At 44.7% G+C, this 14,387-nt stretch overlaps 1 protein-coding gene across 2 annotated transcripts in view; it reads left to right on the top strand.

Annotated features, from left to right (window-relative positions):
• Positions 1-14,387, top strand: part of LHPP (phospholysine phosphohistidine inorganic pyrophosphate phosphatase) — a 72,028-nt gene that overhangs the window by 4,839 nt on the left and 52,802 nt on the right. For both annotated transcript variants that reach the window (XM_061364125.1, XM_061364126.1), the window contains exons 2-5: positions 6,737-6,924; positions 7,593-7,746; positions 11,615-11,678; positions 12,889-12,981. In XM_061364125.1, coding sequence (XP_061220109.1) covers positions 6,737-6,924; positions 7,593-7,746; positions 11,615-11,678; positions 12,889-12,981 — 499 coding nt within the window. The remainder of the gene's footprint in view (positions 1-6,736; positions 6,925-7,592; positions 7,747-11,614; positions 11,679-12,888; positions 12,982-14,387) is intronic.

Raw genomic sequence — 14,387 nt, 5'->3', positions numbered from 1 at the left:
CTGAAGTCATGGGGACTCCAAGTGCTGCCTACACAAATTGCATGAGTAAGTGCTTATCCCTTTGAAATTTAATCATCATTAGGGTCTTGAGCTATACAATTATGTGCTGTACAAATATTGACCAGCAAAGGATAATAGGAAATATTACAGTGATACCTACTGCCTACCTACCTAAGAGCTTGTTTGTCCACTACCTTGTGTAAACACTGATTAATCCCTGAAACGGGTGAGCAGCACTCTGCCTCATTCTGTGCTTTAGAACTTGAGGCTTGTCTCCATTTACCACTGCAGTAGTAATTTTTTACCCCTCATCTTTCCTGTTTGCTGAGCTCAGCCTGAGATCTTAGAATTGAGCCTGATTCTTTGCATATCAGCAAAGATCTTTGCAGCAGCATCACCATTCAGATTCTGTGCTGTCTTGGTAAGTGATGTTCCCAGATCAAAATCACACCACGTTTCTTGGGATGCAGCTTGGTCTTTGAGCTATTGCAATGAAATATGTGGCGCTTCCTGAAGTAGATAAGCAGAGCACCCAAGAGTGAATTCTTTTCTATAATAGAGGTGAAATGAAACTTTTGGCAATTTACTTTCTGAGAAACAGAAGGATATACGTGTTTGTATATAAAGTAAGAGTTCATCTGTGACAAAGGGAACTTGGTGTTGTCTGAAATTTGAATGGAATAAAAAAGCTACAGAGGCAAAAAAACCCTGACTGCTTTTAGCACAGAATGAAAGCTATTGCAGTGAGTCATTATATTGCAAACAGGCATATTCCAGACCTGTTCATCCTAACTGAATCCCCAAAGTTCACACTTTTTTCATGACAGCTCCAAAGTGGAGTTACCAAGTATTTAACATCCCCCCCGAGTTTACTTGTGTTACAAAATACACCCATATGTTTGAATCTACTCAGTGGTGTGCTGCTGTGATGGAACACAGCCAGGCACTACAAGGGGAGGTGAGAAGCCCTGATTCAGTTCCTGCAGCCTGGTTAAAGCCTGAGACTGCTAGGGGTAATATTTTAAGCTAACTTGGTAACCTGCAGCAATTAGATGCATCTTCTTAGTGAATAGAATGGACTGGAAAGGTTTTCCTTTTGCTTTGTGCTTCCTTCCTGCAGGTTCACTTCAACAGCAGATGTTATATTTATTAATAAGTAACTCTAACTTTCACCCTTGTGGCATGTGGTCTACAGATGTGTAGGCAAATCTGTTGGTCACCCTTCTGTTGGGCAGGTGGAATGTGTTTTATGGTACTGGGTAGTTTGTTCAGTAATCCTGGTATCCAGTATTTGGTGGTCAGAGGGAGGCAGCCTGTGTAGGGAATTCAGGGCAAAACAGGCTTTGTGGTAGGTTTGATGTACAACTTCCAGTATTCATTTTTACCTCTGCAAAATTGAAATACCTGAATAAAGCTTCCTGTGAGCTACAATTCAGTGATTTTTTCAGTTTTTGCTGTTAAACAGTGTCTCAAAAATGATGATTCCAGAATCTTTAGTTTTATAACAGTACCGTTTCTTATTTCGCCCTTGCTCGCCCTTGCCCACCCTTAAATAACATCGGCTTCTTTCCTTGTGATTCCTTCGTTTGTGCCTGTTTTCATGTTCTTTCGTGCCTTCATTCATGTTCAAAGGTACCCTCCTATTTTTTAATGCCTTTTTAATTTCTTCTTTGGATTCCCTCCAAATTGTGCACTTTTGTACCTAGAAAAAGGTGAGCCATGTGGGTCTGGAAGTTGTGCTTGTGAGATAGCAGATGTAGAGGTGAGTTTCGGACACGGGAATCTGAGGGGGAGTGGGAGCAAGAAGTGTTGTACATAAGGATTTCTCAGGCCAGCCTTGCTATATGGAGCAGAAAGCTGGGCCACCAGGGAGCAGGAATGATAATGAGCTTGGCTGTACTCAGACATCAGCAAGTGGAGACACTGGATCAGGGCACAAAAGCAGCAGCAGGGATGCCCCAGCAAGATTTCAGTGCTTTGGACCCACTGTGAGGATGGCAGGAAGCAGAGGAACGGGAAGGTTTTGCTTTCTGTCCCTCCCTGCCCATCTGTACAGGACTATCAGCTTTCTCTTTTCCATGTTAGCAAAGCCTTTTCCTGTAGAAGGCAGCGACCAAAGACTGGAATTCTTATACCATGTCATTAGTTGCTTCTGCTACGTGCAGGACAACGTGAATTTCACAAGGAATGATGCCTTCCAGCCTAGATTCCAGAGCTGTTTCTCTTTTCCTGTTGGTGTCTTAACCTTTACATCATCTAAAAAGAACAGGTTTTGTGTTTTATGTGCCCAGAGGCTGCCCGCAGAGGTTGGCAAGGGCAGTTGGTGAAGTCTGCACAAGGTCAGCCGGGATGTCTAATAATTGTCTTACCACTTTACCTGTTATGGAACAATAATGAGAGTTTTTTCATTATTTTCGGGTGAGTGAACCTGGCAGATGCTGACAGGCAGCAGATGTGGAAAGTTCGAGGTGATTTGTAAGGGACTGGCTCATCTGACGCATGGTAATTGCATTGTGGGACATTGTCACTCAGCGTCGTGTCCTGCACCAGCGCAGCGAGGTAAAGGTCAGTTCAAAGAGCTGGTGTAGCATGAGGGGCAGCCCAGGGCTGGCATGAAAAGCCTCATCTCCATCTCTCCCCTATACCTGTGCTCACAGCATGCCTCAAGCCAGGTTTGTGCCCTGGTTCATAGAATCATGGAAGGGTTTGGGTTGGAAAAGACCTTAAGATCATCCAGTTCCAGCCCCGTGCCATGGGCAGGGACACCTCACACTAAACCATGGCACCCAAGGTTCTGTGCAACCTGGCCTTGAGCACTGCCAGGGATGGAGCATTTACTCTAGGTACCCTGTGCCAGCGCCTCAGCACCCTCACCGGGAAGAACGTCTTTCTTATATCTAACTTGAACTTCTGCTGTTTCAGTTTGAACCCATCACCCCTTGTCCTGTCACTGCAGTCCCTAATGAAGAGTCCCTCTCCAGCATCCTTGAAAGTTTTAGATTTAGGGATTGTGAGTGGTTGTTTTGGTCTACAGTGGCCTTAAACCCCTCCTCTGGGAAGGCTTAGGGAAAGTCTCCTTACCCACCTGTTGGTTACATTGGTGTTCATCTGTCTGCTTAGAATTAGGGGCTTGGAGGTTTCTTTTGTGACTTGTTCATAGAATCATAGAATCCCAGACTGGTTTGGGTTGAAAGGGACCTTAAAGCTCTTCCAGTTCCAACCTCTGCCACAGGCAGGGACATCTCACATTTGAGGAGGTTGATCCAAGCCCTGTCCAACCTAGCACTAGGAGCGGTATGAGCAGTCCTATTGGAAACAGAGCGAGTTTGTCTGGTGGTGAACCTGTTGATGGCCCCAAATGGGGAGCAAGAGATGTCTTCCAAGATGTCCAAATCACCTGGACCACACTGAGTCCCTGCACACAGAGTGTGGTGCTGCCTGTCCATGTGCTCAGCTTGCTCTCTAATCAGGATTGATTTCTGGTGCTTCTGGAGGTTCAGTGGGATCTTTATCAGGCTGGGATGTGTGGAAGCCCTGATTGACTGGGTTTCCTGGGTGTGCCTGTGCTTCTGTAATACAGATGCTGATAAACCTCTAATACCCTGGAGATCTTGATAAAATGTGTGTTGTGTATTTCATCTGCTCTTGCCTCTTTCTTCTGTATTTGCTGGTATCTAATCCCCTGCTCTTTATCTCTGCAGGATATCATACTATAGATTTTGTCCTTTATTATTCTCCTAAAAGCCCCGCACTTACCAATACTAAGAATTGCAGTAGCTCTGCATGTGCTTCTTGAAGTATGAACCCTGACTTAGCTCAGTTGCTCAAGGTTTCCCGTTAAGCTGGCCAGCTTAGGAGCAGTGCTCCCCCATGGAGTATAAACTCTCTGTACAAGGCATCTTGACTCTGTCAGAGAGAGACCTTCAAGCCATCTTTTAGTTTCTCATAGAATCCCAGCCTGGTTTGTGTTGGAAGGGACCTTAAAGCTCCTCCAGTTCCAACCCCTGCCACAGGCAGGGACCCCTTCCACTGGAGCAGCTTGCTCCAAGCCCCTGTGTCCAACCTGGCCTTGAACACTGCCAGGGATGGGGCAGCCACAGCTTCTCTGGGCACCCTGTGCCAGCGCCTCAGCACCCTCACAGGGAAGAGCTTCTGCCTAAGAGCTCAGCTCAGTCTCCCCTCGGGCAGGTTCAAGCCATTCCCCTTGGCCTGTCCCTACAGGCCCTTGTCCCAAGCCCCTCTCCAGCTTTCCTGCAGCCCCTTTAGGCACTGGAGCTGCTCTAAGGTCTCCCCTTCAGGAGCCTTCTCTTCTCCAGGCTGCCCCAGCCCAGCTCTCTCAGCCTGGCTCCAGAGCAGAGCTGCTCCAGCCCTCGCAGCATCTCCATGGCCTCCTCTGGCCTCGCTCCAACAGCTCCACGTCCCTCTTGTGCTGCTGCCCCTGAGCTGGGTCAGGACTGCAGGGGTGGGGGGGGTATCCCCAGAGCGCAGCAGAGGGGCAGGATCCCCTCCCTCAACCTGCTGGTGCAAAGCCTGACCATGCAAACTGAGCGTGAGTTCTGCTATAAGCACAAGAGGAACCAGTATTTCCCCCATGTAGCATTGTTAAAAGCTCTCCCTAATATTTAATCTCAATAGTGGGTTGCTGATGTAGGTAGACATGCAGGCTCTGCTCATGGTCTCCATGCTGAGCATGAAGGGTTCCAGGGTGTGTGTAATTGTGCATGTACCAGTCAGTGTGACTGTACTTTGGCAGACAACTGGCAGATACTAGGCATATAACTTTGAAGGAAAAGGTGGCTTTTCAATGCATCATTTTTTGGTAGAAATAAATCTTGTCTGGAGTTGTTGATGGTTTTTCCTTTGTTTAGTGTTCCAGGACATCTTGGAGACTCCTTTCCGTGTTCCACCATAGGTCTCGCATTTGCTGACCAACTTGGCTTAATTCTCTGTAGACTTTACCTTATCCTAAGTATTTACTGAGCTCATTTGTTGAGAGAGTAATTACAGGTGGCTGCAGAGGCACGAAACAGTCCAGGATGTGTCCAGGCTGCTTCTGCTTTCTGAGGTGTAACTGGTTTTCATCTGAATACTGAGAAGGGAGTTAAATCTGTGTTATAGCTTCTCATTCAACCAATGTCTGCTTCAGGGCAGTTGTGCATCATGGGGTTTTTCTCCTAAGAGTATGCAGATAGGCTTTGTATTTAGAATAAGACTTCTTTAACCATGGCACACTCTGTGATAGTTTGTAACGTATCCAAATTCCACTGCTTTGCTTTCTAACTCCAGCCGAAACTGTGTTTGGAATAGCAGATGTGGAATAGCGTCATCCCGCTGTCGCACCGATTGCTCATTGTTCTGAGAAGGTCACATCATAATTCATTAGCAGTAATTACTCCCTGCGTACCCCCTGCACTCCTTCACTCAATTGCTTCATTAACTGGTGAGTGAATCTCACATTCAGCGCTCCGATCGATGAAGATATATTTATAATGTACAAGTGGATGCTATTAGTTACAATATATTAACTGCCTAATTTAAAAGAGAAAAGCTATCTTTATGAAGGGCAATTAACCACTAAGTGTAATTGATAATTCACATACCTCTGATTAGGAAAGACAAATAATAAGGAAGAAATGGATCGCCAGTGTTATTGGAGAAGACACTGGCACGTGGTTCTAACAAGCAGAAGGGGCTCTCTGGGTCAGGACTGGAGTTCTAAGGATCCTTTGATGGAGAGCTCATCACTGGATGCGTTACCTCGAGGTGGCTTTGGTGTTTGCATCAAGCACCTGGGATCATCTTCCTGAGCAAAGGAGCACAGCGTGTTTTGGTGTCTTGAGAAGCAGTGCAGGGGCTTTCCTAATAGAAAAGTCCTTTTTCATCCTAACACGAAGAAAAGTAATATTTTAATGGGAATTTATAAGCCTAGCCCCAAACTTGCCAAGGTAACTGCACCTGCGTAAGCTCAGGTCCTCAAAGATAACTATGTATAAATTCACAGTAAAACTGACCAAATTGAGGCTTTTTAATATATTTGAGGAGCTGAGTGATGCCCCCTTTGGCAAATATATATATATATTATAAATTGTGGTACGTTTTCAATACTTTGGATTGTCCATGGCCACTTTAAAATACAATGGTTCTCCACAAACAGCTGACCACTCATCCTTGGAGAATAGGCCTTTTTTTGTGACATCCTCACTAGATCCACCACAGTTTGGGGCAGGAAACAAAGAGGCAGGACTTGAATGGGGTTGCAGAGTACTGATCCACAGGAACCTTAACCTCACTTTTGCCACTTGGGGCCATGTTTTCTTCCTTTGAGAAGCCATTTACCAGTAAACATTTATTAATGAATCACTTGGAAATACCATACTTTCCAGGGTTATCCACCAAGTAACAGCAAAGGTGTTTTATGAGAGATTAAATGGTAGCTGTAACTGAAGCCACCCCAGTGTTGATATCTCCATCATTTGGAGAAGGTCTTTTTGACAAGGGCAATGCAGTATCAGGACAAGGGGGAATGGCTTTAACCTGGCAGATGGGAGACTGAGATGAGCTCTTAGGCAGAAGCTCTCTGAACGTTTTAGGTGTGTCTTGGTCACAGTAAGAGATCCTGCTCCTGTTCTGTAATATCATCACTGCATGTTCATTGTAATTACCCAAGTTAGGCGTGGGGCAGCAGAACTGATGCTCTGTGTGTAGTTAACCCTTCTCTGCTCTCTTTACTCAACAGGATCAAAGCATCTGGTCTGAAGCTTCGGTTCTGCACTAATGAAACCCAAGCGACCCGGGAGAAGTTTGTGAAGAAGCTCCAGGGCCTGGGCTTTGACATCTCCGTGGATGAAGTCACTGCCCCAGCACCAGCAGCCTGCCGCATCTTGAAGGAGCGTGGCCTAAGGCCACACTTGCTTGTACACAATGGTGGGATAACACTGCAGCAGATGCTGGGACATGGAGGGGGACAGCTCAGGGAGATGTGGGTCTTTGCGATAGAGCAGTGAGTTCCCACAGCTCGTGTGGGGAAGGGCTCCCACATGCTGTTTTCCTACAGGGAAAAGCTTCTTCCTTAGTCATGAGAATGCAGAATATAACTTAGTGGTCTGGTCTGAGTGGGATCTCCATTGTGGCAGTGATAGAGTTGTGTTGGGAGGTAGCAAGAGCTCAGAGGAGTCTGCTGTTTAACCACAGTGACTATGAGATAGGTGAGGTCTTTGTCACCATGACAGAGGTTTTAAGTTTGAAGTGTTTCCTGCTATAGAGTGTGGGTATGGAGAAAAGGGATGGATCCTGCTCTCACTGGTACACATTTTCATTTGGGTACCCATGTTTGCCTTGGGTCTGCTGAGACAGGGGTGGCAGGAGCTAAAGTAACGGTAGGAAATGGTTTATTTTGCTCTTTGTTATAGGACAGATGAGTAGCAGGAAACAGTGGAATAGAGGGGTCTGAAGAACACTTGATTAAGACTTGGGTTTACTTATCTTTTTAAAGCATTGTGTCATGGACGAAGTGAAACACACATCTGGGGGAAACAGTCAGTTCCAGGGGGATCTGAAGTAGGGATTTCTGGTTTATTTTTTCCATCCTTTAGATCTCATTCCTGAATTTGCTGAGCTTGACAAAGCAAACCCAAACTGTGTGGTTATTGGAGATGCAGCAGAGAACTTCACCTATGCAAACCTTAATGAAGCTTTCCGAGTTCTCATTGGGATGGAGAAGCCTGTTTTGATCTCCCTTGGAAGAGGGTGAGTTAAACATCGTTTCTTCCTCAAGTCTCTACAGCTTTTAATCTGCACCCGGTGTCTTTGTAGTTAATGGAGGCCAGATAATGGTGTGGGCATTCACAGTACCAACTTCTAAGCAGTTATCTCTGTGTCTGGACTGGGAGGCTGATCTGCTCAGGTATCTTTCGCTGAACAGTCACTGGTGGGTAATTCAATTTACCTGTCCCAAGTCACTTACTTATGGTCTTTCTAGGGGTGTAAGTGAAAACTGAAGTGATCACACTGAAATAGGTCTCTAGAAGGTGGTATGGATGTTTGCCATGAGCCACGGTTCAGCCCTGTGCTGATGCTTCTTGGGCACTGGAAGGTACTGAGCTTGCCATGCCAAATCCTCCAGTTGACTTTGAAGGTATTCATCAGTAGGGTCTGTGCTGCTACAGCACTGGGTGAGCATCCCTTGAATATCAGCTCTCAGTGGTCTTTCTGTAGACAGTGCAGAGGAAGCACTTGTGTGGATGTGTTTCATTGGCTTCTCGAGGGTGAGGGATATAGGTGTTCTAAGGAGGAATTATAGCAGCTTTTAGAGAAATTGGAGATGCTCTGGTGTATGAGCACAGCAAATGGCAGCCTCCAACCCTTTGAGGTGAGTGTTTAAGAGGGAGCTAGACCTGGATGAACAATCCACATGTTTGCAGGTGGCAGTGGAGGTGTTAAATAGAGTCATAGATGCTAGGTTGGAAGGGACCTCAAGGATCATCTGCTCCAACATTTAAATAGCTGTAGTTTGTAAGCCACCAAGAAAAGGACTTTTCTTGCTTTAAGAGCAAGTCTAAGAGCATCTTAAAATACCCCATAGAAATCATGCAGTTTGGATTTTGATGTGTGCAACCCCCAAGTGAATGAGGTCAGTAGGATTACAGGCACTGCTTATCTTGTGTTTGCCCCTGCAAGGTCTCAGAATGAGAACTGTTGTCTGAACTGCTGCCTGTAGCCATGTGTTCCTGTCTGAACTGAAAATAAATGAGCTTGATAGTGACAGAAACCCAAAGCTGGCAAGAAAATCCAACAAGCCATGCTTGGATAAAACGTTGTTGATGTAGATTTGGGATGCAGTTTAATCTTCCAGCATCCAGAAGTTACTAATTGTGAGGAGGAGCAGGTGGTCCAAAATTGCTCTGTTTCAGCCAACAGCCAGGTTTGTTCTTCCAGGCTCAAATCCTGCCCATGTCTGTAGTGGTTGAGATGTGATACTGGTTGTGGCTAACAGCCTGTGTGACCTAAATGACGTCCTGCTTTTTGAGTGATGCTTAAAGATGCTACCTCTGAAAGCTGGTGTTAACATCTCTGCAGGTTGATTCATATGTGTGAACACGCCAGACATAAAGGAGCACTTTCAGGCTGGTGGCTTGAGAATTGCTGTATGTGAGGAACAAGAAGCCAGGAGAGTTTTTATTTGCTAATATAGAAACCCTACCAATGTGTGAAAGCAGCTGCAATGCACGGACTCCATCCAAACTATGTTGGAGATGGGGTTAGATGTTCCTCTGGCCATGAGTGAAGTGTGGTGGCCATGAAGACCTCGAGAGAGCCCAAGGATATACAAGAGAAATGGCTGGGCTGGTGGTATAGCAGTTGATCTGCAAACACAACTGTGCTTTTGACGTGACAGATCAACTGCTTTGACAATTTGAGTATCAAAGGGTGTGCTTAGTTACTCTCTGTACATTAAAGGCACATTTTGAGCTCCTGCTTCCCCATGCAGGGAAAAGCCAGTCAGGGAACTTGAATGTTCTCCTAAAAACAATTCAGTTTTCTGAGACTTTAACAGGAGGTTATCAGTGCCAGCACTGGATAATGACAAATCCCAGTGGCTTTGAAGGAGTTATTCTTACCTGTTGTGCAATGTACGGGCTTAAAAACACTGTATATGTTTTGTTTGAGGAAACTGTAGTGACACCTTGGTTCCAGTGCTTCAATAGACTGCAACGGGTGTGAAACCCCTTCTTGGTTTGTGGGTTATTGATCTGGATGGGTAGAACTTCCCAGAGAGAAGGAGTGCGGCCTTACTTAATGCTCATGCTCTGATCCTACAACGTGGGCGAAAAATCCTTCCTGTTTCTCAGTTAGGAGAATGGGGAAAAGATGTTGAGCCAACAGCAGAATGGTTAATGTATGTAAAATAACCAAGGTTTGTGTTATGAAACAAATCTTTAGGATTTGCAGCGTGTTCAGTGCAAAAATGGTCTTTCATGTAACAGTATATCTTTAGTTGGTCGTTCATTGATGTAGATGGCTCTAAAAGAAGTCCCTGTTACTTGTTTGAAATGTTAGTTTTCATTTCCAAACACAGAGGTGTGGATATTCTGAGCTCAGGTTTTGCCATGAGCATTTATTTTCTTTGAATATTGATCATTTTATTTAAATATTGATCATTTAGGTAATGTGAACGTGAGTTCTGCATGGGTTACACTGGTTAGGTAAGTTCTCTGACTCGAAGAAGGGCAGTTGTAACTGGGATGAACAGAAATCTCATTGATGCAAAGGGTCATATGCAAAACCCAGCCACAAACCAGGTTCATTTTTAAAGGGCAGAACCAGTGTAATTGGGTGGACCTTAACAAGGTGCCTTTCTTGGGCAAATCCATTCATTTTGGTTCAAGTCTGAGTTCATCCCATAGAAAGCAAAAGTGTCGGAGCCACTGAAGCAGAATGCCCTCCTCCTGAAAACGGAGTGATTTACATTTAGCATCTGTTTTGGGCTGAGAGTGGGAATTGGCTTTGTAATTCCTTCTGTCATGGCACTGTCAGAAAATTAAGCTGTTTACCCTGGACTGTAGAAGGTTAATGGCTGTTCTAGCAAAGGTCAAGTGGCCATTTGAAAGGGAGGCAGTGCTGAATAATCGGAAATGGCAGAAAGATAAGGCATCATATCTTATCTGACTGCTCATCCTGCCTGTTTCCCTGTCATACAGAAACCTGTCTTTACTCTGATCAGGAAAGCTTGGAAGATCTGCCTTAGTGTGAGTTGCTATTCCAGAAAAGTGCTATAAAGATACTAATTTTATGTGCTCTCTGGCAATGGGAATGTTTTTAGGAGGAACAGATTTAACTTGGGCTTTCTTAGTCCCTGGTTTTCCTCATGTGGAAGACTGGTGACAAGCAATGATGATCAACTCTTTGGAATGAAAGAATGAATCCTGGAATGGTTTGGTTTGGAGGGGAACTTAAAGCTCATCCAGTCCCAACCCCTGCCATGGGCAGGGACACCTTCCACTGGAGCAGCTTGCTCCAAGCCCCTGTGTCCAACCTGGCCTTGAGCACTGCCAGGGATGGGGCAGCCACAGCTTCTCTGGGCACCCTGTGCCAGTGCCTCAGCACCCTCATAGTAAAGATTTCCTTCCTGATATCCAGTCTAAATTTGGGGTTCTCTTCCAGATATACTGAAAAAGATGTTGCAGCTGCTGGTTGGTACCAGCCATCATCTTGTATATGCCTGATGCTGATTAAAGGAAGAGCAATGTAACTGCTGTCCTCTGGAAGCAGCTAGTCCATGTACAATAAAATACAGGCCGAGTTCAGCCTTCATTTAAAGTAGTTGAAATCCTTGATATGACTTAGTTGAAATCCCTTTGAACCAGTGGAGTCGTGTCCTGGGTGCCAGATGGGCATCTGGTCTGAGATCTTTTCCCCAAGCATTGCACATTACTGAGCCTGTCCTTTAACTTTTAATTCCTGGTGTTAAATTAAGGCTCCAGAGTTTCTGATTACTTGACTTTTTTGTTGCAGCCATATGGACATCTATATAGGCACAGAAATCATAAAATGTGGGGTTTTGTATTTAACTGCCAACCTTTTCATTTCATTGGAACTTTATCACTTTCATTTCCAGACGCTACTATAAAGAAACCGATGGTCTGAAACTTGATGTTGGAGCATATATGAAGGCATTAGAGGTATTTTATAGCTTGAATTATGCTTAACTTGCACACCTTGTTAAAAGAGTAACTGGGATAAATACGGGTCATCTTCTGTAATTACTCACCTTGGCGGAGGAAAGGTTCCACAGATTGAAACTCATTTGCTGCATTCAAAAGACTGGTGGATTCTAAAGGTGGATTCATTTGTTCTCTGGCTTTGCTCAGGGGTTTTTACATTTTACTTTAAAATGTGAACTTTTACCATGTGGTGGTACCTTTATATGAATTGAGGCTCTTGAAGGAAGGAGTCAGGAAAGAACAGCATGGAATATAGTCTGCAAGGTACACTGAAGGTCCATTTTATGTTTGGTGTAACGTTAACACAGCCTTTGCCCTTAAAACGGTAGAGAGCAAAAGGCCCTTATTCAGCAAGATACTTAAGGGCAAACCTGGTTTTAAGCCTGATTAAGTCTGTGCAGAAGTGGAACCCAATGACCAAGCTAATCTGAGAGAAGGAGAGAGTCGTTACTCTCCCTTTTATGGGCTTGCAGAGAGATGTAAAATAATACATGGTGAATGCAGAGAATAAAGCAGACTAGGGTACTGGACAAGCACAGAGGATAGTGGAGATAATGTATGCTTGCAGCACATTCGTTTGTACCTCTGAGTTTTGGAGGTTTTGCCTCCCAGATAAGTTTAGGTTTATAATGGTCTAGGGACAAGCTAGAAACGCCTTTTCCAGCCTAGTACTGATGCCTCTTTGCAGGAAAATAGCCTCAAATCTGGCTGGTCACTTGAATCATTAATAATAGGCTGGGTGGTTGAAGAAACCCTCTACAGTCTTTTAAGGCCCTCCAGCACTTTTGATCATTTCATATGAAGGATATTTGCTGTTTTTTTTAAGAGTGGCGCTCTTAAAAAATGGGAGCTACTGGAACAGAGTAGCTGAGCTCTCATGAGGGAGAATGTAAGAGGTTTGTAACTGGAGACTGTTCAAGAGGACTTTCTCTCCTGCCAGCGCATGTGAAACACTTGTGTTATCCTGATTCTCTGATACTCACCTTCACCCATTGTATTGTTGAAGGCAAAATCAATAATCACATACGTATATACTTTGGAGGTTGGAACTAGATGATCTTAAGATCCTTTCCAACCCTATTCTATACAATTGACTGGAGTTATAGGGTTGAAAATTGCTTTTCTGGCCAGCACGTTTTGTGTGCATCCCTCTCTCTTTTTTCTCCAGTACGCTTGTGATGTTGAAGCTGAGGTGGTGGGGAAACCAGCAAAGCCATTTTTTGAGTCAGCCTTAGCAGCAATGGGAGTTCCACCACAGCAGGTGAGTTTGTGCCATGCAGGTATGCTCACTGATGCATTTTCTCTGGTTTGCTGGCTGTCACACAAAGTTATCAAAGTTGAAGGGAATGTGGCCAGTGTGTTACACATGGTGCAGAGAAATATTAATACACGGGATCTCCCTATGAATGACTCCAGAAATTGTAAGGAAGAGAGAACTGGTTGAAAAAATGCTTCAGAGGGAAAGAAAACCCAAATATGTTTGCCCATTCTGTTAGATAATATGAAGTAGATGAAAGGGAACTGGCAACCAAGAGGGTAGATGCTTGCAGGCTGCATTTCTTCTGCCCTGTTTGTGCTTCCTACCTTCCTGAAAGGCATGCCATGAGTTTCTCTGCTTGCTTTGAGGGCTCTTATTGCTTGCCTGCTATTTCCCTTTTCATTCCCTCTGCCTGTCTCTCTTTGCTCTGGCTTGTGCTCTCCATCCCTCTACCCAGTTTAGACTCTTGTATCCGTTCTCTGCTGCGGCTTCTCCTACTTGTACTCATGTTGCACTTTCTAACTCACCTTCCTCCCAAACCTTATAGTTCAAAAGAACACACACTTCTCTTGTGACGTTCCTATATTTGGAGACTAAAGAAAGCAATACAGAAAAGTTGGTTTTCCCAAGGAATTATGGAAGATGTTGATGAGAGGTGTGTTGCATTCCACTTGGCAACTAGAGGCTGCAATGTGGTGGATTTGCAGCTTTGGTTCCCTTTGGTGTCACACTGACTACTTAGAAGAGAAAGGTAGAAGTAAAATGCTGTCTAATTTAGGTGAGTGGGAAGCACTGACTGACTCAAAACCTCCTGCTATGTTGATGGATTCATCCAGTGTGTGATGCTTCCTGCTTGCTTAGTACAGACCATTTTCCCCGTCACTGTAGCTGTGGCTAGATCTTCTTTATTGATTTGTTGTTATGTCCCACAGGGCATCGGGATGAGTATGAGATGACTCGCAGGCAGCAGTGAATTACAGCATAGTAATTCCATCAGGGGGTTTTGGTGACATTATAAACAACCGGAGTGAAGTTTGGGTGGCTTCTAGGTCCCTAGAGCCTGGAGATGAAATTATGGCCCTGTAATTCAGTATGTGGTTGGGTTTTATTTTATTATAGAGAGGGGAGATGGAAAAGACCTGGTAGGCCATATAATCCATCTCCTTCTTTGTGCAGGTGTGTTCCCTGCTCCGGGTTATTAATGTTTTGTCCAGTTTACAGTGAGCCAGACAGCTGGGCTTCTATCAGGACCTTAGGGACAGTGTTCACAGCAGAGTAGGTCTTATGGGCCCTTTTAAACTGCATCTCCTCATTTCTACTTTTACTCCAGGTAACAACCACAGTAACTGCTTGGCCTCCTGTGTATCTTCTCCCTCTGATTGTCTCCAGACTTGTTACCATTACAATAG

The sequence above is a fragment of the Neopsephotus bourkii genome, unplaced genomic scaffold, assembly GCF_033783945.1.
Source record: "Neopsephotus bourkii isolate Nb327-2 ecotype Australia unplaced genomic scaffold, CSIRO-AGI_Nbou_v1 NB_1189, whole genome shotgun sequence".
NCBI lineage: Eukaryota > Metazoa > Chordata > Aves > Psittaciformes > Psittacidae > Neopsephotus > Neopsephotus bourkii.
The sequence above is the reverse complement of the archived record's forward strand: the minus strand, read 5'-3'. Positions and strand labels throughout refer to the sequence as shown.